The sequence below is a fragment of the Hirundo rustica genome, chromosome 3, assembly GCF_015227805.2.
Source record: "Hirundo rustica isolate bHirRus1 chromosome 3, bHirRus1.pri.v3, whole genome shotgun sequence".
NCBI lineage: Eukaryota > Metazoa > Chordata > Aves > Passeriformes > Hirundinidae > Hirundo > Hirundo rustica.
Window position 1 is genome coordinate 188,499 of NC_053452.1, and position 23,377 is coordinate 211,875.

General features: G+C 53.8%; 3 protein-coding genes across 4 annotated transcripts; all 3 read left to right on the forward strand.

Moving 5' to 3' along the window:
• The first annotated feature begins 161 nt into the window (after positions 1-161).
• POLR1B (RNA polymerase I subunit B) lies at positions 162-13,726 on the forward strand. The gene is made up of 15 exons (XM_040060868.1): positions 162-305; positions 377-544; positions 2,234-2,380; positions 3,217-3,349; positions 4,355-4,491; positions 4,963-5,186; positions 5,912-6,083; positions 6,744-6,915; positions 7,730-8,011; positions 8,593-8,726; positions 9,250-9,420; positions 10,013-10,169; positions 10,763-10,959; positions 11,362-11,615; positions 12,433-13,726. Exons 1-15 carry the CDS (start codon positions 162-164, stop codon positions 13,310-13,312), a joined length of 3,372 nt encoding a protein of 1,123 aa, XP_039916802.1. The 3' UTR covers positions 13,313-13,726.
• A 653-nt stretch (positions 13,727-14,379) lies between these two features.
• Positions 14,380-19,697, forward strand: CNPY3 (canopy FGF signaling regulator 3). Of its 2 annotated transcripts, XM_040060896.1 has the most exons (8): positions 14,380-14,446; positions 14,591-14,905; positions 15,117-15,152; positions 17,901-18,024; positions 18,143-18,239; positions 18,661-18,783; positions 18,967-19,084; positions 19,213-19,697. In XM_040060896.1, the coding sequence occupies exons 1-8, from the start codon at positions 14,395-14,397 to the stop codon at positions 19,416-19,418; spliced, it is 1,071 nt and encodes a 356-aa protein (XP_039916830.1). In that variant the 5' UTR covers positions 14,380-14,394; the 3' UTR covers positions 19,419-19,697. The 2 variants fall into 2 exon arrangements, with proteins under 2 accessions (XP_039916830.1, XP_039916829.1); XM_040060895.1 differs by lacking the exons at positions 14,380-14,446; positions 14,591-14,905; positions 15,117-15,152 and adding an exon at positions 16,077-16,198.
• A 333-nt stretch (positions 19,698-20,030) lies between these two features.
• Positions 20,031-22,254, forward strand: GNMT (glycine N-methyltransferase). The gene is made up of 6 exons (XM_040060891.2): positions 20,031-20,305; positions 20,433-20,560; positions 20,827-20,940; positions 21,447-21,589; positions 21,742-21,863; positions 21,957-22,254. Exons 1-6 carry the CDS (start codon positions 20,100-20,102, stop codon positions 22,126-22,128), a joined length of 885 nt encoding a protein of 294 aa, XP_039916825.1. The 5' UTR covers positions 20,031-20,099; the 3' UTR covers positions 22,129-22,254.
• Positions 22,255-23,377: the final 1,123 nt, after the last annotated feature.

Here is a 23,377-nt window from a genome sequence, read left to right on the forward strand (position 1 = left end):
CGCGAGCCCCTCACGCGGCGTTCTCCGCGCGCCGCTTCCCCTCAGGAGGCGCGCGCGCCGCTCCCCCTGAGGAGGCGCGCGCGCCGCTCCCCCTGAGGAGGCGCGCGCGCCGCTTCCCGTGAGGAGGCGCGCGCCGCTTCCCGTGAGGAGGCGCGCGCGCCATGGCGGGCACCGGGACGGAGCCGCTCCCGGACCCGCACCGCTTGCGGCTGCCGCGGCGAGGCGTGACCCAGCGCGACCTCACCAGCGCCCACATCGAGTCCTTCAACTACGCCGTCAGCGAGGGCGTCTATCGCGCCGTGCAGGTGCGGGGGGCGCGGGGCGGGGGGCGCGGGCCCGCTCCCGCTCCCGCCGCGCTGACCCGGTGCCATTGCAGGATGTGCCCCCGGTGGAGTTCGCGCTGAAGGATGCCCGGCTGGCGCTGGCGCTGGTCGGGGTGTCCATCGCCCCTCCCGCAGTGCCGGCCGGGACGGTGTGCCAGGAGAGGAGGGTGTTCCCGGCCGAGTGCCGCGGGCTCCGCAGCACCTACCGCGGCAGGATCACGGTAAGTGCCCGCGTGGCCCGGGCCCCGCTCACGCCTGTCCCCCGCTGTGGGGCTGGCTGAGCCCCGCTCACGTGTGTCCCTGTCCCGGCTGAGACCTGTGCTGGGGTTAAAGGCCTCTTCCCGACTCGGCGGTCTCACGGCGTGCTCCGGGAGCGCTGCCCCGCCTGGGCTCTGGGGTGTTGATCATGTGTGGCCTCGCTGTTTTTCCAAGCACATCGAGCTTGTCGTGGTCCCGGCCCCGCTGCCCCTCTTCCCCTTGTCACGTTTCTCCCTGCAAGCAGCCAGCCAGCTTGGATAAACTTAGATGGAGACACGTGTCGTCCCAAAGAGCAGCATCATCCAAATCTTGTTTCCGCAGGAATCCAGGTTTCAAAAGCAGCGTTGCTCCTATACAGAAGTCCAGAGCTATAAATCTGTCCTGTTCACAGGTTCATGGTTTTCCTGAAGTGCTTTTGAAGTTTTCCTAGAGAGGAAGCATCGCCAGCAAATACTTTCCTTTGCAGTGTGCAAAGATTGCACATTGCTGTTTTCTATTAAAATGGTGTAGTTGTGTCTGAGATGATTGCTTATGTGAGGCACCTGGTGCAAAGGAATGCTTCCTTGGAATTTCACATTCTTTGCTTGTTTTCTTTTTTGTTGTTGTTGTTTTATTTCTTTGAAGCTGTACACCTTACCATAATAAAAGCCACTCTAAGTGGCACCTTATCTGAAAATGAAAGTGGGGCAGTGCAGATCGTTCATAGCTGTCTTCCCGGTAGGTCTTAGATTTTCCTGAACTAGAGCTGATTTTATTTTTCTTATCTGAATTATTTCCCATCTCTTTCTTTTTTCCCCATTATCTGTCTGTTTAATCATTTTTTGGAATGCTTGGAGCAGGTAGAACCTCTCGCCTTCCCTGCCTATGCGCACAGAATGCAGTCAGTAACCATTCTCTGTGTAAGGCTACCCCATGGATTTAAGGGGGAACAGCAGCATTTGCCTTCTCCAGTAATTTCTGCGACTTGGTTGCTCATTTTAGCTGCTGCCAGGCGTTGAACCCATGTTCTTGTATTGCACTGCCAACGTTTCTTTCCTGCGTGACCACGGCCCTTTCGCAGCCCATCATTCTGTGTGTAAAGCTGGGATTCTTTGCTCCCACAGTCTTCCTGCAGACCCACTGCCAGAATTTGTTAATAAATTTTCTTTCCTGCATGCTTTTCTTTCTTGCTTTTTAGCTCACTCGTGAACATGCTAAGTGACGAAATGAAAGACTTTGTCAGGCCTGTAGTGTGGATGTCTTTTCGGTGGACACTCGCTCTCTTCTCCCGACTTCTGTTATCTTCTGAGGTCTCCTTTCCTATCCTGTGGCTGCTTTTTTTTATTTAGGCTGCTCTGTTGAAGGGTCTGAAAGGCAAAGGAGGGCAGACAACCTTGTTTACTCACCCAGCAGCTTCTTTTCCTGACTCTAAACTTGTATGATTTTCTTCTGTAAACCCACGCTGGCTGTTCCCCAGAGTGGAATCTTTATGCATGTATCTACTGGCTCTATTATTATTATTATTATTATTATTATTATTATTATTATTATTACCATTTTACAGTGATACAAGTGTTCAACTGCTTGTGGTGGTATGAAAGGTACAGTTAATGTAGCAGGAAGTATTAAAAGGGCAACTTAACTTGCTTACTGTTGGTGTTGTATCATTTCAGGCCGACATCAGCTGGTCAGTGAATGACATGCCACAAGGGACTATCAAACAGCCCTTAGGGTATATTCCAATCATGGTGAAGTCCAAATTGTGCAACCTCTGTGGTTTTTCTCCACAAGACCTCATGCAGCACCATGAGGAGGAGGAGGTAACGGGGATTTTGAGGGTCAGGAAAGCCTGTGTTTTACCTGAGCAGTCTGTCAGGTCACCTCTTTGCAGGGCTTGAACATTTATATTTTGTTTCAAGTTTGACTTCCCATTTTCTCTTGAAAGCAGATGGTTTTTGGGGGCTCGATGAAGCAGCTTGAGGAGTTTGCAGCCATGGCTATTCTTGAACAGAGGGGTCTGTTGGTGTCAATACTTGCAGTTTTGGTATAGAACCTCTCAGCTGCTACACGGCAACTGAGAGTGCTGCGAAGGGGACTCTGCTGAGAGAAAGATTCGGAGAACAGGCATAGGAAGAGACATTTTCATTCCCAGTTAACTCCTGCAGCTTTTTCCCTGTCTCCCCAGTAGCATGTTAGCTGTCTGTAACTGAATACAGAATTATTTAGCACTGCATTTTGAACTCATTAAAAAAGAGAGAGCAAACTACAAAAGAAAACCAGAAAAGTAAGCCTGTATGTGACCAGACAGATCTTCTGCTCTGAAAATCTCTCTGGTTTATAAACTCAAAATGAGAACTTCAGAGAACTTACTATAAAAAGTTAATGTCAGTTCCTCAGAGATGTTTCATTGATCACAAAGGCTTTTTCTTCCTCTAAGTTGTGGACCATGCATGCTTTTCCTTGCACTCTGCTACATTTAGACTTTATAAGCCCCTGCTAAGGAGTGCAGCCTTTCCAAAAGCAGTGCTGAATCATGTCTTGATACTTCCCATTAAATGTTTGGTTTTCGTGTATAGTACAGGCATTTTTTTGTTTTACTCACAATGCCAGTTCTGAGTTTCTAAGTCTATTAAAATGATTTTTCTTCTCCTGCCAGGAAATGGGAGGCTACTTCATAATCAATGGCTTAGAAAAAGTAATCAGGATGCTGATTATGCCCAGGCGAAACTTCCCTCTTGCGGTGACAAGACACAAGTGGAAAAACAGAGGCCCTGGTTTCACAGAGTATGGTAAGCTCAGCACTTTCCTGCAGCATCCTGGTAACAACTGCTTGAGGACAGACAGGAGTGACCATCTGTAGCTGAATTGTGGTAGTTTATTTTGGTACAGTTCTTGTGTGATGTTAATATTTTTTGCTGCCAGAAGAATAAAGGGTAAACACACCACCATGATGGTACAAGCAAGAAGCAGGGACTTGTCTGAGCTACCCATGGGGTGTGAGGAGATTTCATTCCAGGCTTTGCAGTACTTGTCGCCTTTTGTTCTGTGGAAGGTGTAGCTAAAACCCCACCTTCAGTACAAGTCAGTGTAATCTGAACTCATTTCACTGATTTTGCCCATACTTCATGGTGGCAGATTTGCTATCCATGAAGCAGAGTAAACTGAGTTCATGGCTGCACCTTCCCTTTGTCATGTACACCCAGCAAAACCAGTTTAAAGTTGAATGAAGCCGGAAAATGTTAAATAGCGTTTTAAACTCAGGTGTTGCCTTTTGCTGATTTGACTGGACCATGGTGCTCAAACACACACTGCGATTCCACACTAGTTTATTTCAAGGCAGTGCCAGATTAGATGGTCCTTTTTAGCTGTATTTTTCTTTGTCCTGCGGTAGATAGTATGGGGCAGGACCAGGAAGCACTGCTGCAGCACTGCCACCCAGACACAGAGATAAGAGTGCAGTTAGGGACAGTACTTGTGTGTTACTCTATCCTGCAGCTGAAGGTTACAAACAGGATAGTTGAGGCCTGAGCCTTTCTTTACAAACTTTCTGCATCCAAGCCTCTTGGCAAATGTGCTGGCTGTCCTGAGACACAGCCCTCTTTATCTGAGAGCTGAGTTGGGCTGTTGTGTTTATTTGAAGTGGCACACTGGCACTGAAGTGAGCGATCTGCCTCATGTTCCAGCCATCAAGTACCACAGTTTCTCTCCTGAGTTGTCTCATACCTCCTTGGACATGATGCAGCGATGCAGCCACTTGGTTTTGTGCAGCTCATGCTGTTGTTGTGATTTTGCAGGGCTGTTGATGCACTGTGTCAAGGATGAGCATACTGCAATAAATATGAACCTTCACTACTTGGAAAATGGCTGTGTCATGGTGAATTTCATTTTTCGCAAAGAGTTGTTCTTCCTCCCCTTGGGATTTGCTCTGAAGGTAAGCAATGAATGCTTGTGCTTTCTGTATTGAATAAAGGCAGAGGTTTTGCAAAGCATTTTTATTTTGATTAATGAGAAGAAGCTAATTCCATTTGGAGTATTTTCAGTCAGCCTTCCTGTTCTGGTTGGAGGAAGGTTATCCAAATTGTGTATCACTAATAAAACACTCAGTGTGCAGCAGAGGAAGTGGCTGCAGGGAGAAGAGATGAGGGGAGAGTCACACTCTCGTGGTTTTGTGGGGTTTTTCTAAGGAATGGTCTGGATGGAGATCATTATCGGTGTATAAAGATCCCCTGCATTACTCTCTAAGCGTCTCAACCCCACAGCATTTTGCAGTTTTCATTGTGGAAGGGCATTTCTAGAGCACTGAAAACCTAAATTGTGGGGTGCCTTAGTTCTTTAGCTGTATTTTGTAGACAGATGTTGTTATGACCTTATTTTTCTGACCTAATAAACTTCTGTCTCTCAGGCATTAGTTAATTTCCCAGACTACCAGATTTTTGAAGAGCTGGTGAAAGGAAGGGAAGATGACACCTTTTATGTGAACTGTGTTACTGAGATGATGAGAGCGGTGGTGGATGCCGGCTGTCTGACACAGCGAAACGTCCTGGATTACCTGGGAAAGAGCTTCAGAGTCAAACTCAACCTGCCTGAGTGGTACAGCAATGAACAGGCTGCAGATTTCATTCTGAGGTCTGAGTCTGGGTGGGATCCAGTGTCATTGTGTTCAATTTATAGGCATAACTGAGAATATTACGATGATACATATTTTAATTGATACAAGTATTGCCGAAACAGTTTCACAAGAGGGTGACAGTTTTTATTGAGATGGGATTTTTGTGATGTCGTTGATGAAAAACACAAAGGTTGAGGAAGAGAAGGTTAAAGCTAGCACTGTGACTGCTTGAGGATCCATGTGTTGAACAGAAATACTGCAGTTTATTTTCACTTTGACACAATCTCTGTGAACTCTGAATAGTTGTTATCTTTTAAAATAGAAGAAAAGAAATGCTTTAAAATCTTCTATCATGAAATAAGTTAGCAGTGGAAGAATTGGCTTTGAGACTGTCAGTGTGGTGGGCATTCAGTTAAAAAATTAATTTTTCTGTGAAGTAGGTGTTTACTCTTCCTCCTTTAGCTTTAGGAATTAGGTGTGGTTTTCCTTTTTTGTTTGTGCTAGACTGTTGCTCAGCCCACAGTTTTCCGTACATGGCGTGGTAGCAGTGGAGATTTGGAGTTTTCTGTGTCAGGATAGTGCTAACAGAAATATTTTGTAGATTATGTCTACTTCCCTTGTTAGGCTTTTTATTAAAAAAAAAAAAAAAAATTGGCTTACAATTATTTAGGAGAAACTTGAAGGACATGAGGCTAGCATGAAGAGATCATGATGGTTGTCCTCCTTCTTTCTCTTCCTCCAGCAATTGTATCTGCATTCACCTGGCCAGTAAAACTGAAAAGTTCTACCTGCTCTGTATGATGACCCAGAAGCTCTATGCTTTTGCCAAAGGGGAGTGCATGGAGGATAATCCAGACAGTCTCATGAATCATGAGGTGCTTACCCCAGGACAGCTTTTCCTTATGTTCTTAAAGGTAAGGTCATGGCTCCCACATCTTTCAGTTTGTTTACAGATCAGAAAGTTGGTAACATACTTCGGACCTAAACAGGTAACTTAGTACTAATCTATTCCAGTTCAGTTTATAGGGATACCGCATTTTAGGGTGCTATGAGGAGAGCAGAAGCTTGACTGTCCCATGAAATGCACTGTGGAATAGTAGTTCTCATCCCCAGATAAAATACTTCCCCGAGTTACTACATAATTCTTTAATCTTTCTTTTCCCCTTTAGCCAGAATTTGCCTTAGCATTGTTTTGTTGAAAGACTGTAAAAAAAACCCTTTCTACTATTTGTGTGGTTTGAAATTAAGCTTGGGGAAGCATTTTAGTGCTATACAGAACAGCTACCAGGAGCCAGAAAAAGTTGCTTTCCTGCCTAGCCCTTTCTGTCAGATCAGCAGGGGAGTGAGTTAAGAGCCCCTTTTTTTTTAATCCCACCATCAGCATCTTGATAGAATGAAGTCAGTGTTGGAAATAAGTCTGGAAAACTGTCAGTTCCTTAAAAGTTGTCCATCTTGCTAATATGAGAGGAGTTCTGTGTAGCATGTACAACTGATGTGCTAGATTAGAATTGATATTCTAATTCGAACCTTTCCTGTCCTGTTTTAATTTTAAATCTTTCCCTTTTAAACCATAGGAGAGGCTTGAAACCTGGCTGCAGTCTGTTAGGTTTGTTTTGGAGAAAAGAGCAGAAAAGGCAGATGTCAACCTAAATACAGACAGCCTGGTGAAGGCATTCAGCCTGGCACCAGACTTCACCAAGCCATTTGAGTATCTGCTTGCAACTGGTAACCTGCGGTCTAAAACAGGTAAATCTGCAGATTTAAGATGCCTCTTTTTTTTTTTTTTTTTTTTTTTTCCCTGTAAAACAGAATGAGGAACAATGTAAAATTGAGCTCTTAACGTGAAACAACTGCTTGTAGGCAGGCATTGTACACTGTAACTGAGTTGCTAGAAGGGGTTTGAAGAAAGGGATAGTGGAGGAAAAAGGCAGGTTTTATGCACAAGCATAGGCATTGTGCATGGTATAGAACAGGCTGTTTGTGAAAGCAAAGCCTCTACCCAGATGAATAGTTGAAATGAAATTTAGCATTGTCCAAAATAGTGACCATAATTTGATTTGCTTTCCCAAAGATTATTTCTTCCTAGAAGGTGCAGTCTAAGACAGAGAAGGGGCATTTTTTGATCAGAACTGCCCCATTAGACATGTGAGCTTAAATGGAGAGAAACTGGTGTGCTGATGTATATTCAGATTTATCTGATGCTTCCCTGAAGTGTCCAGTATGACAGTGTTGTAATGGAGTGCCCACTAGAAAATGAAATTAGATGAAAAACCTGCAGAATTTTGGTAAAACATACCAGCTCCAAATTCCTAATCGCTTCACTGGAAGTTACTTCTGCATTTTTGTAAGAGGAGCTAGATTTTAAGGAATAGCTTGGAGTTTAAAGTCTCTAGGTCTCTTACAGGTCACCGAGTTGCCAGTGCCCATGCGCCTCCCCTGCTGGGATTTAGTGTGAGCAACTTTAGGGGTTCTCAGTGAAAAATAAACGGTCTCGTAACATCATCCTGTGTTTGTTTAAGCTGGCTGAGGTCCTGACACGAATCTCCCCTTTGTTCCCCAGGGCTGGGCATGTTACAGGACAGCGGTCTCTGCGTGGTGGGGGACAAGCTGAATTTCATCCGCTACCTCTCGCACTTCCGCTGCATTCACAGAGGGGCGGCGTTCTCCCAGATGAGAACCACCACCGTCCGCAAGCTGCTGCCCGAATCCTGGGGCTTCCTGTGCCCTGTGGACACCCCGGACGGAGAGCCCTGTGGGCTGATGAACCACATGACAGCTCTGTGCGAAATCGTCACCGAGATGGTGCCCGTGACAGACATTCCACCTTTGTTATGTTCTCTGGGTATGTTTCACTGGCACGGTGGTTTAGTGAAGTGTTCGCCTTTCTCACAGGGGGTGTTTGCCTTTCCCTGCAGCCCCGTGCCTGGGAAAGGTTCCACACGCAGCGTCGTGGCACTGCTCAGCTGAGAAGGTGAAACCAAGTTTGACCTGTACTTACTGGGCTTCTTCTTAGTGGTAAACAGCACACTGCTTGCACAGGCACATCGGCCTGTAAAACTCAGTGTCAGTGTCTCTCAGCTGTGTGCTGTAGTGTGGGGATGCTCACTGAAGCACAAGGAATTTCTCACAGCTCTGAGAAACCGGACTAAGCAGTAACTTTGTAATTACTTGAATCGAACTGCAGCTCACTTGTGATTACCACAAAAATGAGAATCCTTATTTTGGTCAGAAAAATGAGGAGGGGAATGACATTCTAAGCTGTAAATGTCTTTTATTTTCCATTCAACTTGTCTGTGGCTTTGCTAAGAATTTTTTGACATCTCAGAAAGCTTCTTGGTGTGAACTGAGAAGTGCAGAAATAACTTCAGTGTTCTGTTTGCTTTTTTGTTGGGTGTTCCTTCCATCAACCCCCTCTTCCCACAGGTGTCACCCCCATTGACGCAGCTCCAAGCCAGCCTTACTCAGAGTGCTACAGGGTTGTCCTGGATGGCTCCATGGTGGGCTGGGTAGAGCGGGAGTTGGCTCCCGAGATTGCACAAACCCTCCGCCGTTTCAAGGTTCGTTGTCTTCTTTGAAATGTTTCTTAGTTGAACATCTTCAACGTGCAGTGGTCAAAATTAGGAATGTTTGGAACTTCTTAGGCTTCTATCCTTTTTTTTTTTTTTTTTTTTTTTTTTTTTCCCATCTCACCCAATAAGTTATCTTTGGCTGTGTATTAGTATTGGAGCATGCTTTTGTGTTACCTTTTTTTAATCCATGTGTTTCATCTGCTGGCTTATGAAGTTACAATTTTTGAAAGAACACTTTCTTGGAAAAGGTAAGATTAGATATATTCTGGTTTGTTGGTTTGTTTGTTTGTTGGTTTTTTTGTTGGTTGGTTGGTTTGGTTTTTTTGTTTTGTTTTGTTTTTGGGGTTTTTTTTAAGTGGAAGTTTTTCTAAAAGTATTTCTAAGAACTCTTTTCCATAGCTTTTTATTAGTGGCTACACCCGTGTTTGACAGTTTCATTGTGTGACCAGGTGGATGCAGTTTAGTTAAACGTGGTTTGTGTTTCCAGATTGTTATTTCTTTGCACCAACAGATAACACAAGAGAAGAGATTTCCTGCACGGGCAGAAGTGGTCCTTATCCCAATGACAGGAAAACCCAGCCTGCATCCTGGGCTCTTCATTTTCACTAACCCTTGCCGGATGGTGCGGCCTGTCAGAAACCTGTCCTATGGAAAGAATGAATGGATTGGCACTCTGGAACAGGTGGGGTTTGCATGTTCCCACGTTACAGAGGTGCCTGGCATCAAAAATGGGTTTCGAGAATATTGGTGAAAAGAGCTGAGGATGAGGCTTGTGTTGAAGAGCTAGAATAAGTGACAGAAGGGGGGGGGGTTACTTCTACGCATTGATTTCTGGTAAATGTCGTAGCTGGACTGTAGAGATATTTTTGAGATCTTCAGATCTGCTCTCAGTATTAAGTTTGTGAAGATTGGAGGTGAAGGATTGCTGTGTTGTGCGCACCATGTCATCTTGTGTTACATCGCGTTTGCCAAATGGCTCCTGGGCAGCCAAGCTTTGGATTGCTGGGGAGCTCATCCACCTGGAACTATTAAAGTGGGAGACAGAAAGGAGGACACATTGCTGCAGTTCTGTATTTCAGGCTTCCTTCCCTTGCAGCTAATCTGTGATAGGTGGTTTACCAGCTATCCGATTTGTCCTGCTAATACATGAGGGTGCAGACAACAGCCACAGCTAAAACAGAAAGAGACAGAAAGCCATCTGAGACAGCTTTGTTTTGTTCCCTTCCCTTTAAAAGGAGGAAGTGAGCAAGTATTCTCCACTTTGATGTTTGCAGATCTTCATGAACGTGGCCACGCTGGAGTCAGAGGTGGTGCCTGGAGTGACCACTCACCAGGAACTCTTCCCTCACAGCATTTTGAGCGTGGTGGCCAACCTCATTCCCTTCTCCGACCACAACCAAAGTCCACGGAACATGTACCAGTGCCAGATGGGTACGTGCTGTAGTACCCAATGCTGCAAGAGCTTGGGCAAGGGGATTAACACCTCTAGTATATTAAATTTCTGACAGTATTATCAGAAACATAGCCTTAAAACACTACCTCTTTCTCACGCTTTTCTGCAAGTAGCAATATGACTGTTCAAAACTCAATTCCCTTGCCAGGATATTGATGCTGCAGAAGCAAATACTTTTTGGCCTGGAAATATGTAACATGGGCCTCACTCTGGGAAACACTGGGGAGAAAACACATACATCCCCTCAATCCACAAAACAAACCCAAAAAACCCCACGTAAAAATAATAGCCAAGTAAGCAAAGCCAGAAACACCACACCAACTTTAGTGGAGATTTTGAAATTGAAGAAAATAAAACAAATCTGCTGAAAAGAAAACAAAATTAGGTGTAGTCCTTATGAAATGCTGTGAAAGGAATTGAGTATTGTGCTTCATAAAAAAATCATAGCTGGGCTTAGGGAAATTATTAAATTCCAAGAGGTTTAAAATTATAATCCCCCTAAATTTGTAAGTACTTCCAGCTTTTTTATTAACAAGATAACACAGAGGAATAAATCCAAGTTTCCCTCCAGGAAAGCAGACCATGGGGTTTCCTGTTTACAACTACAAGGATCGCTCTGATAACAAGCTGTACCACCTGCACACCCCCCAGAGCCCTCTGGTGAGGCCCAGCATGTATGACTATTATGGGATGGACAGCTATCCCGTTGGCACCAACTCCATCGTGGCTGTCATCTCCTACAGTGGCTATGACATGGAAGATGCAATGGTAAGCATTTCCATCAGAAGGAAAAAATCCTGCTGTCCTGTGAAGGAATTTGACGTGGGGGACTGGGAGCAGGGGTGATACTCAGCTGAGAAAACCCTGTTTTCTGTCTCCGCTGTTCCTCAGACTTTTTGGGCAGATTCAGCAGCACAGTGATTGTGGTGTTACAGCAGGCAATGCTAGAGCGGCTGGGAGTAGGGCAGGGCTTTGTTTGTCCAAGGCAGTTGCCTTTCAGCTTTGAAAAGTTCAGGGGTTAGGCGAGGCTTGAGCTTTTTCGAATGGGGACTTACTGGGAGGCTTCAAAAAGGCAATGTTCCCATTTTGATCTGATGCTTGCCTTTCTAAATGTTTTCTTTTTTGAAGTTACCAGCAAGTCTTTAACAGGCTTTTGTTTCTCCTTTTTAGATTGTAAATAAATCCTCCTGGCAGAGAGGATTTGCTTATGGAAGTGTTATCAAGGTGGAGAGCATTGACCTTTCCCTTAAAGCCAGCAGGGCAGGTGATAATTTAGTATTTGGCATCAGGCCTAGCGATCCAAACGCTGGGGAGAAGCTGGATGCTGATGGACTGCCTTTTGTTGGGTCTATCCTGCAGCCTGGGGACCCTTTCTACAGCTTCATGAACCTCAACACAGGGGAGACCTTCACTGTGCCCTATCCGTAAGTACAGCTTGTCGCTCCTGGCTCTGCTCACCCGTGGGGAGAGCAGTTCCACCTTTCCCTGCAGATGTTCCCTTTTCTCCTCACTTAACAGTGTCCATGGCATGACAGGGAGCACGAAGTTCGTGCTGTAGGGGGCTCCCAGGCATGCATCACTTCTTAGCCGGTGCGTGCTGCAGAGCTAGCTTATCCCAGGAGGATATTATTTTGGTGATTTGCCTTGGCTGGTTGTATGTGGACATGATAGTAGTCGTGCCTGCAGCAGACCCTCTGGCACATGGAATATCGGGCTGAGGGCTCATTTGGAGAAGGAGCACACGTCTGACCAGGGCACTTTTTGTCAAAGCTCATACTTTGCCTTCCCTTTCTGCTCTGAACTTGCCTCTCTATTGAAGAACTGAATCAGGTTCTTTGTTTTGAGATCCCATCCGTATGGTGTGGATTTATGGGTGGTAGGGAGAGGGGCTGCTGCCTTAACACAGTGGAAATGGCAGCGGGATGCAGTTTATCAGGTACAAAGTGTGATACAGATGAACCAGGTTGAAATGATCCTTATTTTAAATCATGGGTGGCACATTACCTGAAAGTGGTACCTGAACGGCACCTGAAAGATGCCTTTTTATTGCTTCCTTGCCCTAATTCTTACACAGTCTGAGTTCTTTCAATACCGAGTAGTACTTTGAAGAATGGTGGTGCTTCTCAGCTGTCCAAAGGCATTTTATAAGTGGTTTAGGTTTTTTGCTTAATTTTCCTTTTGAAACTAAAAATTATTAGCAAACCTTACACCTTTGCTATGATTGTTCCTCCACCTACACAGGAGTAAGGAAGTGGGCATTGTGGACAACGTTAGGTTGTGCAGCAATGACCGTGGCACTGGGAAGTTCAAGAAAGCTTGCATCACTGTGAGGGTTCCCCGAAATCCCACTATTGGAGACAAATTTGCCAGCCGTCACGGACAGAAAGGTATCCTGAGCCAGCTCTGGCCCGTCGAGGACATGCCCTTCACAGAGAGCGGGATGGTTCCAGACATCCTGTTCAACCCTCACGGCTTTCCCTCCCGCATGACCATCGGGATGTTAATTGAGAGCATGGCGGGCAAGTCAGCAGCCCTGCACGGGGTCTCCTATGATGCCACTCCCTTCACCTTCACCGAGAAGAAGTCTGCTCTGAAATACTTCGGTGAGACTTTGGCGAGCGCAGGTTACAACTTCTTTGGGACAGAGAAGATGTACAGTGGCATCAGCGGGGTGGAGCTGGAGGCAGAGATCTTCGTGGGGGTGGTGTACTACCAGCGCCTGCGCCACATGGTCTCCGACAAGTTCCAGGTGAGGACCACGGGGCCCCGAGACGCTGTCACCAACCAGCCCATCAAGGGGAGGAACGTGGAAGGTGGGATCCGCTTCGGCGAGATGGAGCGGGATGCGCTGCTGGCCCACGGCACGTCCTTCCTGCTGCAGGACCGCCTGTTCAACTGCTCCGACGGCTCCGTAGCCTACGTGTGCACCAGCTGCGGCAGCATGACGTCCCCTGTGCTGGAGAAGCTGTCCCACGCCTCTGTGACCAGCAGCAGGAGGTATTCCTGCTCCATCTGCAGCGAGGTGGACGCCATCGAGGTTGTCCCTGTGCCCCATGTCTTCCGCTACTTTGTGGCTGAGCTGGCAGCCATGAACATAAAAACAAAGCTCAATGTGGAGTAGCTTGGTCCTTGGCATGGTGATTGGTGGAGGGCACGTATCATGTCTTGTCCCTGAGTTTCAGGTATTCAGTGCTCAGGTTCTTAAAATGAATTCAGGATTAATTTGATGTTTGTAGTGCGACAGGATGGTTGCCGAGCTGTAGGGCAAGGAAAGGTGGCTCTGTTGGTTTGTTTGGACTTCCTAAAGGATCACCAGGTATTGAGAAGTGTATGAAAATCAGGCAATACTGCTGCTCTGCCCAAGTTCCTGGGTTGAGTGTTAGGGTTCTTTGACTGCGGGCTGAAACTTGGTATGAAGAGGTCATAAAACAGCATGAAGTGAATGCTGGAAATTAGAAAAAAAATACATATTTTTGGTTTTTTATGAAGAAAAATCTTTGAAAAACATATGCCTTAAGGATGAGTTTATGTTAAAGCTATTGTACGTTTTGTTTTATTTCAATACATGTGCCTTGAGTCATAAAGAAGGTGGCACAAAGTTGTGCTGCGTGAAGCCACAGCCTTGACTGCAAGCAACCACGGTTACCCTGCCAGGTGTGTCCTGGAAGCGTTCAGTGTCACCAAGCTGAGCCCTGCTGCGGTTTGGGGTCTGTTTTGGTGCGTTTAGCTGAAGAAGAATAAAGCAGAGGCATTTCCAGCCTGGCCTGTGCATGTGCAGCATGGATAGTGTAGGACCGGAGCTCGTCCTCCCCCTAAGGCCACAGCCTGTCCCAGGCGTCCTCCGTTCCCCTCTGCCCTCCCCTGGCACCGCGGGGCAGAGCGCGTCCCCCGAGCGCCGCCGTACCCTGCGGGCCCAGAGTTCTGTGAGGTTTGTTCTCCGCCTGCCGGCAGCGCCGTGCTGCAGCGGGAGGCGGCGGGGCTGTGCCCGGGGGCGAGGCGGGAGGTGCCGCGCTTACCGCACGGTCCGCAGCAACCCCGTGCCGCGGCCGGGAAGGAGCGGCGGCCCCGGCGGGGCGGGGCGGAGCGGGGCCCGACCGCCGGCGGGGGAGCGCCGCCCCGGCCCCGCAGCCCCGGCGGTGGGCGGCGCAGCCGGAGCTGCGGGTGGGGGCTGAGCCCTCGGCAGCCCCGTGCGCTGCAGCTGCCATGGAGCTGCTCCGGGTGCTGCTGGCCGCCGCTCTGCTCCCGCTCCTGCCCCGTGAGTACCCTCGGGACAAACTCAGGAGGCGGAGAGGCCGGTGTCATCCGGCCTGGATGCGAAGGCTGAGCTCTGCAGAGCTGGCAGCCGTACCGGGTGGGATGTGTGAGGGAAGCAGTGCCCCTAAAACCTTGTTTCCCTCAGGTGGCCGGGCAGCTGTGCCACTGCCTACGCTGACCCAGCCATTGAGTATGGTGCTGGCTGGGCAGCGCCGGCAGCTGGTGGTGTGCGTGGTGAGCGACTTGGGCCCCGGCCCTGGCCATGCCGTCTGGATCTCCGGTGGGAACGGTAGCATCCTGCAGTCCTTTGCCTATGGGGCCTCCCAGGAGGACGGTGGCACCGTCTGCTCCGTCTCCCTCCTTTCCAGTGATCCCCCGCACGAGAGAGAACTTGCCTGCCATGTGGGGGCCAACAGGACCTCCGCCCCGACCCACAGCTCCAGCCCCATCCGCATCACGGGTACGACCCTGCTGCCACCCCCCGTGCCTGCCTTGGCCACTGCTGCCCAGCTTGTGCGTGGCCCCTGAGGAGGGAGGTTGGCAGGGAGCAGGTGTGAGGCCCTAGGGGCAAACGTTGCTGTCCCGATCACGGGAAGGGGTTTGTGGCCAGCCCTGCCGTGCACCTGGTGCTGGGCTGCCAGCGTCTCCCCAGCTGCTCTTTCATCCCGCAGGCAACGAGGAGGCGGCAGAGCTGTGCAGCACAGCCGGTGAGTCTGTGGCCCCTGCCGGGTGGGACTGTCAATTGCCAGGGAGAAAGCCCTGGCAGTGGCCTGGCTGGGGCTGTATGTGGTGGTTGGGATGGGTTTCCCCACGGTGTTTGTGGGACCGGGGAAGAGGGAGGGAAGCTTCACCTTGGTGGGAAGAATGGGGAAACTGGGTCAGGGAGAGCATGAGGGTGACATGAGGTGTCTCTGGGATGTGTAAGGATCCCAAATCTGCCCAAACGTGGCCCCATGGCAGGCCTGGAGAGGACATGGGGTGTCTGTGACAGGCATCACCTCCCCCTTTCATTGCAGTGTCACCGGCCCCTGCCTTGGCAGCCCTGCTTATGGCTGTCCGTGTGGTGCTGCTGAAAGTCTTGCTCTCTGATGCTGTCCTCACCTCCATCCTCCTCGCCCAGAGCTGAGGGCGTGGGCAGCTGCCCGTGCCTGAAGGGTAAGTCCCCCTGGTTTGGTGTAGGGGCGTGAAAAGTCACTGGAAATATTCTGGAGGCTGGAAAGGACCCCCAAACGGAGGAGGGAGGAGACCCAGTGTTGGCTGGGAGGCGTACAGGATGGGAATCTTGGTTTGGGTGGAAGAGAGAGAGAGGGGCTGACACGTTTCTGTGGGTGGCAGGGCCCCGGGTACGGCTGGAGGAGGGGAAGGGGCCCGAGTGTATCTCGGTGGGGGGAAGTTTTTCCAGCACTGCGGAGGCAGGAGGGGCCCCGGGGTCGTGCAGGACCCCGAGCGGCGGCCGCGCGCGGGGCGCTGCCCACGTGGGCGCTGGGCGGCCCCGCCCGGGGGCGGCGCCACGCGCGGGCCGCGCGCCGCCGGGGCCGGCGGGCGGCGGGGATCGGTCACGCGGGCCGCGCGCGCCTCCGGCATTGGCCGGCGCGGCGGGGTCGCCGTGGTAACCGGGCGGGGCGGGGCGGGGCGGGAGCGCGCCCCGGAAGCGGTGTCATGGCGGCGGCGGCGTCGCTGATGCTGCTGATGGCGGCGGCGCTGGCCGGGGGCGACGACTCGGACTGGGTGCGACTGCCCAGCAAGTGCGAGGGTAAGCGGGGCCTCGGGGGAGCGGGGCGATCCGCCGCCGCCCGCTGGCTGCTCGGGCCCGGGGTTGCTGGAGCGGGGCTGCGCCCCCGCGGGCTGCCCCTCTGCCCGCCTCCTGCCCGCGGGCACCGCGGTTCCCGGCAGTCACTTGGTCGCCTGTCGGCTCGTAGCTGGGACCGGTCGTGTGTGCTGCTCACAGCTGGGTCTCCGTGATGCTCCTATCTGAGTATCCCTTTGGTTCACGGGCAATCCAGGGTAGGTCACGACGGACATTTGCTGCCTGGTGCGGTTTTCTCTGTCTTTGCTGTGCAAGTGGAGCTGGACAGCAAAGAGAAAAAAAAAAGAAAAAAAAGGGGGAGTTCTTCACAAAGCTTTCCCTGCCAGGGAAGCAGCTCTGGAGATGCTGATGTCCAGGTTCTGCTGTGGCGCCAGCGTAACCTCAGAGAAGCATCAGGGCAAGCACTGACCACACTGTGCTCCTCTTCCTGCCCAGGCTTGGAACCTGTGTCAGTGCACAGCAAAAGCTGCAGGAAGGATCGGGATAACCGGACTCAGCAGTGAGCACTCCTGGCATGTGTGGGAACACTGCAGCTGGTGTGGTTTGGAGGGGGACAGCCTTGAGGTCCGAGCTCCAAGGGGCTACAGGAAGGAATGATTGTCCCACCTGAGAAAGGGCTACAGCTGCCTCCAGCCCCTGGTGCCAGCAGAGAAAGGATTGTGCAGGAGGCGTGCACAGGGCTTCTCAACTCGTGCGTGGGAACTCTGGAGAAGCCACCTCATTCTCATCCTGCCTGGGGCATCTTTCAGCTCACATAAGTGCCTGGGAGAAGACAGTGGCTCACTGCTGACAGACCATTCCTGCTGGCGCTTGGCCCTTTCTCCTAAAGTGGAGCATGAAGAAGAGGTGGCTCCTGACAAACAGGACCCCACAGCACTGGACAAAGCTTTCTCCAGCCTCCTGAGACCGTAGTTTTGGGAGAGGAATGGCCACACCATGCCTGGCTTCCATCCTTCTACATTCCCACTTGTAAACTCCTGAGATATTTCCCCTGCTGTCTGTTTCTATAGCTCTATTGGGCTCTTTTTACAGAAGAAATAAAGCTCCTTTTTTTAGTTTTATAAAAATAACCATGCACTGTGCTCTAAATCTGTTGATGATAAGGTCTCTGCTGCAGGCAGAGCCCCAGGTTGTGTTGCTGGAGCTCACAGCCAGCACCCTGTCCTGTCACCGAGCCCTGCCAGCTCCTCAGTCCCCAGCACAGCCCCGGTGTCCCCAGAGCACTGAGAGCCCAGAACCAGTAGCGGGTGGGACGTGCTGTCATCACGAGAAGAAGCTCTGAGCCACACTGGGACTTGCATTGAGAAAAGAATCCTTGCTCTTCCAAAAGGAAGAGAGCAGCTCGTGGCAGGGAGGTAGAGGCTTTGGGGGTGGAAAGCTGCAGGCCGAACTGAGCCTGTGTGACTTCCCAGCTGTGCCACAGCAGCTGGTTTACACTGAAGCATTGCTTTGGGTGCTCCTGCTTCAAGCGTTCTCCAGTGGAAGCAGCTGAGCCATTCCTGGTTATTTCTTTGGATGGCCAAGATGTGTTCTGTGCTCACAGCAGCTTTGGCGTGCCCAGTTTCAGGGGCTGGTTCTTGCTGCTGTCCCAGGTGCTCTGTCAGAACAGTGACACCCCTAAACCGTTTGTGCTCTCTCCTTCCCGCAGTGTGCAAGTACGTGGCCGTGGAGCTGAAATCCGCCTTCGAGGAGACGGGCAGGACCAAGGAGGTGATCGACACCAAGTACGGCTTCCTGGACGGGAAGGGCTCTGCTGTCAAGTACACACAGTCGTAAGTGGGAGTGGGACGGGAGTCTCCTGCTGCTGCCGCTGCCTCCAGAGCTCACCCTGTGCCCTGGCCGTTGCTGGGGGCGCATGCCAAGCCTGAGCTCTTCCTCCTCTCCATGCAGGGACATCCGGTTAATTGAGGTGACAGAGAACATCTGCAAGCGGCTCTTGGATTATAACCTGCACAAGGAGAGGAGCGGCAGTAACAGATTCGCAAAGGTGAGGGCTGTTCCTCCAGTTCCTGCTCCCCATCCTCATGGGGCGTGCCTCACCCATCCCTCCACTGCCAGAGTGACACACCGGCTTCATTCTCCCCATCCTCAGGATCCCCTGCTAGTGCCTGGCACGCGAGGCTGCACTGGCCCAAGGCATATGAGGGGTGCTCTCTTTGGTGGCAGTGGGCAGGCTCCCGCCGGCATGGAGGGAACCAGGGGCTGTCGTCCTCTTGGCTTTGGGCTCAGGTTTGCAGAGGGGACTCGCTGCCACTTGAACTCCCCCCTGCTGACGCTGGTGCCCCAGGGACCTGGCTTGCATGCTCCTGCACGGCTGGGCGGGTTTTGTTGTGTGGCTGACACTGGGAGGAGAGAGCCTTGCAGGAGGATCACCACCTCACCAGGCAGTGCTGCTCCCTCCCTCACAGGGCATGTCGGAGACGTTCGAGACCCTGCACAATCTGGTGCACAAGGGTGTCAAGGTGGTGATGGACATCCCCTACGAGCTGTGGAACGAGACCTCCGCTGAGGTGGCTGACCTCAAAAAGCAGGTACTCCGCCCCGTGGGATTGGCCCTCAGTGGCTGCTATGACTTTGTAGGCTGGAGTGGAGCGGGGAGAGCATCCAGGGGCGCACTGCTGGGAGCAGGATGTTGGCAGGACCTGTGGCAGGAGCCTGATCTGGTCCTGCCACGCCAGCACGTGTCTGGAGCCGGCCTCTCCTCTCTGCCCTAGTGCGATGTGCTGGTAGAGGAGTACGAAGATGTGATTGAAGATTGGTACAGGCACCACCAGACGGAGGATCTCTCCCAGTTTCTCTGTGCCAACCACGTGTTAAAAGGAAAGGACACAAGTAAGTCCTGGCTGCTGCCGGGGGCTAAAACAATGCAGGAATGCTGGGGAGGGTTGGGAAGCCTTGCTAAAAGCATGGGGAGCCCTGCCTCTCCATCAGAGCCCCCTCTGCCCCTCTCTTTTCCCTAGGCTGTCTGGCAGAGAAGTGGACTGGCAAGAAAGGTGATTTGGCAAGCGTGGGGGAGAAGCAGAGCAAAAAAAAGAGCGGGAAGAAGAAGAAAAAGGGCCAGAAGGATGAGCGCGAGGGAGCTGCCAGCCTTCCGGACACAGGGGAGGCCCTGGAGGGGGTCCAGGAGCAGGCTCCGCTCACCCACAGCCCAGCCGACGAGCTGTAGGCAGGCAGCCCCTGCCCCCGGGGCCACCCGCTCCGGGGTTTCACCCCGCCGTGCCTATGGGTACCAAAGGAAAAGGGACTTGTGACCCGGGGGAGACCGGAGCGCCTGGCCCCGCCTTGCCGGCCTGGGTGCCGTCCCGTGATTCGGTGTCACAGAGCCGCGGACCCGGCCCTGCCGCATCCCTGCCGGGGGCTCCAGCTCCGGGAGGCCGCGAGTGCTGCCCCGCCGCCGGCTCCTCGCACGCCGCCGGGACTGTAAATAAAGACGTTTTCCCCAGAATCGCCGCCGCCGCCGCTGCCGGGTGCGGGATCGGCGCTGCGCTGCCCGGGTGGCCGCTGAGGGGGGACGGGCCGGGCCGTGACCCCGCCGCGGCAGGGGTCGGGGCCACGAGGGGGCGCGGCCGGGCGGCGCCGATTGGCGGGGCCGCGGCCGGGCAGCGCCGATTGGCGGGGCCGCGGCCGGGTGGTGCCGATTGGCGGGGCCGCGGCCGGGTGGTGCCGATTGGCGGGGCCGCGGCCGGGCGGCGCCGATTGGCGGGGCCGCAGCCGGGGGCGGGAGGGGCGCGGCGCGAGCGGCGATTGGCGGCGCCGCGGGGGCGGGCCGCGGGGGCGCGGCGCAGCCAGGCTGAGGGCCCGCGGCGCCGGCGGGGTCCGGGTCCGGGTCCGTGGCGGCGGCGGCGGGATGGTGGACAGCGTGTACCGGACGCGGTCGCTGGGAGTAGGGGCGGAGGGGCTGCCGGACCAGTACGCGGATGGGCGGGCGGCCCGCGTGTGGCAGCTGTACATCGGGGACACGCGGGGCCGCACGGCCGAGTACCGCAGCTGGCTCCTGGCGCTGCTCCGCCAGCACCGCTGCCGCTCCGTCCTCGACGTGGCCTGCGGCACCGGGTGAGGCCCCGCGCCCCGCTCCCGCCCGCCTCCCAGGTGTCCCTTCCCCCTGCCCGCGGCGATCCGGGGACTCGCTGTCCCCGGCCATCCCCAGTGCCCCCGGGCCCGCTGACAGCCGTGTCCCCAGGGTGGACTCCATCATGCTGCTCGAGGAGGGCTTCCAGGTGACCAGCGTCGATGCCAGCGACAAGATGCTCAAGTACGCGCTGAAGGAGCGCTGGGAGCGGCGCAAGGAGGAGCCCTTCGACCGATGGGGTGCGGGGGCTGTGGGGGCCGGGAGGGGCTGAGGACTCTGACGTTCCCCCCAGCGCACCGTCCGTGTCCCCTCGCAGTGCTCAGGCCACTCGTCTGGGTGGCCTTGCCGCGGGGGGACCCGCCAGCTGCTCGGCAAACACCAGCCGTGGGCCTTGCCCTTGCTGGCCGCAGGGGCCTGGGAAGGGCTGGGGGATGCTGGGGTGGGGTCTCGCAGGCAGGGGAGGCCGTTGGGTGTCCCTGCCCTCATCCATTTCCCTGTGCTGCAGTCATTGAGGAGGCCAACTGGCTCACACTGGAGAAGGACCTGGAGAAGCCAGGGGATGGGTTTGATGCAGTCATCTGCCTTGGGAACTCCTTTGCGCACCTGCCTGACTTCAAAGGTGAGCAGGGGCAGGGGAGAGGAGGGGGAGCACCTGTGCGTGTGTGCACACTGTCTTCCAGCAAGCTGAAAATGCGTCCTAACTCATGGCATTAGTGGGACGGGGTTACACACAGCGGAGCCGCTGTTTCATGGCCTATCTCCAGGGAGGGTGGAGCGGAGGCCCCGCTGCCCAGTCCGTGACATGAGTGGGCCCGCAGGTTCCGTGCTCACGGTGGGGGTTTGTGCATCAGTGTCACAGGTCTGGCACGGCTGGGGGCACACCCAGACTCGTGCCACAAAGTCTAGTGGTGGGTTTCCCGCGTGGCGTGCTCTGCTCCAGTGAGGCTGAGAACGTGCCCGAGCTCATGCCATGGGTGGGGCTGTGGGTTCTCCGAGCTGAGATTTGGGGGAAGATGGTAGGGGCGGGTATCTGTGTGTGCATGCGTATGTGCGTATGAGTAAGATGAGGGCATACGGGCTGTGCCCTGGGGTACAGCCAGTGCTTGGAGACACCATAGTTTCCAGGGGACCAGAGTGACCACAAGCTGGCCCTGAGGAACATTGCCAGCATGGTGCGGCCCGGGGGTGTCCTGGTCATTGACCACCGCAACTACGACCACATCCTGGCCACGGGCTGCGCGCCGCCCGGCAAGAACATCTACTACAAGGTCGGTGGCTGGCAGGCCCTGCCCCATCCCAGTCCCCTTCGCCCCAGCCCCGCGTCCCCAAGGGGGCCAGGTGGGGCAGGCAGCAGGACCGTGCCCGGGCTGGGGGCCGCCGCGTCCCCGCAGGACACACACGTCCTCCTGTGGTCTCCCAGAGCGACTTGACCAAGGACATCACCACCTCCGTGCTGCTGGTGAACAACAAGGCACACATGGTGACCCTGGACTACACGGTGCAGGTCCCCCCCACCGAGGCGGGGGCAGACCCGGAGCTGAGGTGAGAAGAGCCGCAGAGGTGGCTCCCGGAGCGGGGGGTGGCTGGCACTGCGCCCCCCCGTCCCCCTGCCTCACCAGCGCTGCCTCCTTGCAGCAAGTTTCGGCTCTCGTACTACCCGCACCGGCTGGAGGCCTTCACAGCTCTGCTGAAAGGTGCCTTCCAGGGAAAGTGCCAGCACAGCGTCCTGGGCGACTTCCAGCCCTACACACCGGGACAGGCCCACGTGCCCTGCTACTTCATCCACGTCGTGAAGAAGACGGGCTGAGGGGGCCACGGAGACGGGACTGTGGTGGTGGAGAGCTCCAAGCAACTGTGGGTCCAAGCAGGGGGTGGGGACGTGGCTGAGAGCCAGCTGGGAGACCCCTCCCCTTAATGAAGAACACTTGTGAGAGCTGCCTGCGGTCGTGGTTCGTGTGTCCCTGTACGGGCAGGGTCTGGGGCAAGGGGGACGGCCGCAGCCTCAGGACTCTGTGCAAGGAGTGCTCGGCCTGGGGGCAGCACAGGATGGGTGCAGGCACAGCTTCCCCAGGTGCCCAGCTGCAGGTCCCAGCCTGCCAGCACTGAGGGCCTCCAGGGCCCCCTCCAAGCGGGAGGAGTGAGCTGGCTCCCAGGTGGTCGCACGTCCCAGCTGAGTCCCTGCAGCACCGCTCGCAGGAGTGTGCTGGAACCTGGCTTTTTCACGTGCACCTCCCAGTCAGGTGCTGGCTCCTTTTCCTGACACTCCTCCGCCCCATACAGGGGTACCCACACCCCAGTGGAGCTCCCGGAGTGAGCTCCAGTGCTTCTGCTGTGGCTGCAGCTCCCTGCACTCCTCCCTGGGGGAGATGTGGTGCCCAGATCCAGCAGCGCGGTCAGGGATGGCCCTGCCCAAACACGCTCAGGCACCAGAGCCACAGGGCTCCAGGCATGCACCAGCTGGGGACTCACACACGGAGTGCCAGAAGCTGCTGTGGAGCCAGCCCCGAGCAGAGGAGCTCCAGGAGGAGCAGGCCCTCACAGCCACGCTTGGCCCAGGGATCCAGCTGTCAGCAGGCTCAGTGCCGACAGCAGCTGAGGCAAAGCCTGGCACCAGCAGCCCCTTGGGCTGCACCAAGGCTGAGCGCAGCTGCAGGCACCTGGCCCCAGCAGCTGCCAGGCACAGCCGCACAGGGTGCCATTTGCTCGGCACCCTTGGAATGGGCTGGGAAGGAGGGGATATGGGATGCTGCCAGCAGCTGCTGTGAGGCTGCGGAGGGAGGTGAGACAGGACCTCAGGGGGTCTGGGCCAAGTGGTGCTCAGCACAAATGACTGCAGACCAGGCAGCTCCAGACAAGGTTTGAGTATTTCTGAGGCTGAAGCTCCCCTTCTCCCCATTACAAGTTTTTCCTCTTACCCGGTGGGAATTTCTTTGCTCCCATAGCCTGGTCCTGTCACCCAGTGCCTCCAGCAAGAACTGGGCTCCTTCTGCAGAGGGAGCTCAGCTCGTAGCCAAGCAAGTGCCTCTCCCTCAGGCTTTCCTCATCCACCACGGGCT

Excerpts from the sequence above, each read along its gene's own strand:
- POLR1B (XM_040060868.1), top strand. The coding sequence starts at position 162 with ATGGCGGGCACCGGGACGGAGCCGCTCCCGGACCCGCACCGCTTGCGG. Across the intron at positions 6,084-6,743 it reads TTTTCCTTATGTTCTTAAAG|GAGAGGCTTGAAACCTGGCT; the intron begins GTAAGGTCATGG and ends TTTAAACCATAG. Across the intron at positions 10,960-11,361 it reads ATGACATGGAAGATGCAATG|ATTGTAAATAAATCCTCCTG; the intron begins GTAAGCATTTCC and ends TCTCCTTTTTAG.
- CNPY3 (XM_040060896.1), top strand. The coding sequence starts at position 14,395 with ATGGAGCTGCTCCGGGTGCTGCTGGCCGCCGCTCTGCTCCCGCTCCTG. Across the intron at positions 14,906-15,116 it reads CAGCCCCATCCGCATCACGG|GCAACGAGGAGGCGGCAGAG; the intron begins GTACGACCCTGC and ends TTCATCCCGCAG. Across the intron at positions 15,153-17,900 it reads AGAGCTGTGCAGCACAGCCG|TGTGCAAGTACGTGGCCGTG; the intron begins GTGAGTCTGTGG and ends TCCTTCCCGCAG.
- GNMT (XM_040060891.2), top strand. The coding sequence starts at position 20,100 with ATGGTGGACAGCGTGTACCGGACGCGGTCGCTGGGAGTAGGGGCGGAG. Across the intron at positions 20,941-21,446 it reads GCACCTGCCTGACTTCAAAG|GGGACCAGAGTGACCACAAG; the intron begins GTGAGCAGGGGC and ends CATAGTTTCCAG. Across the intron at positions 21,864-21,956 it reads GGGGCAGACCCGGAGCTGAG|CAAGTTTCGGCTCTCGTACT; the intron begins GTGAGAAGAGCC and ends GCCTCCTTGCAG.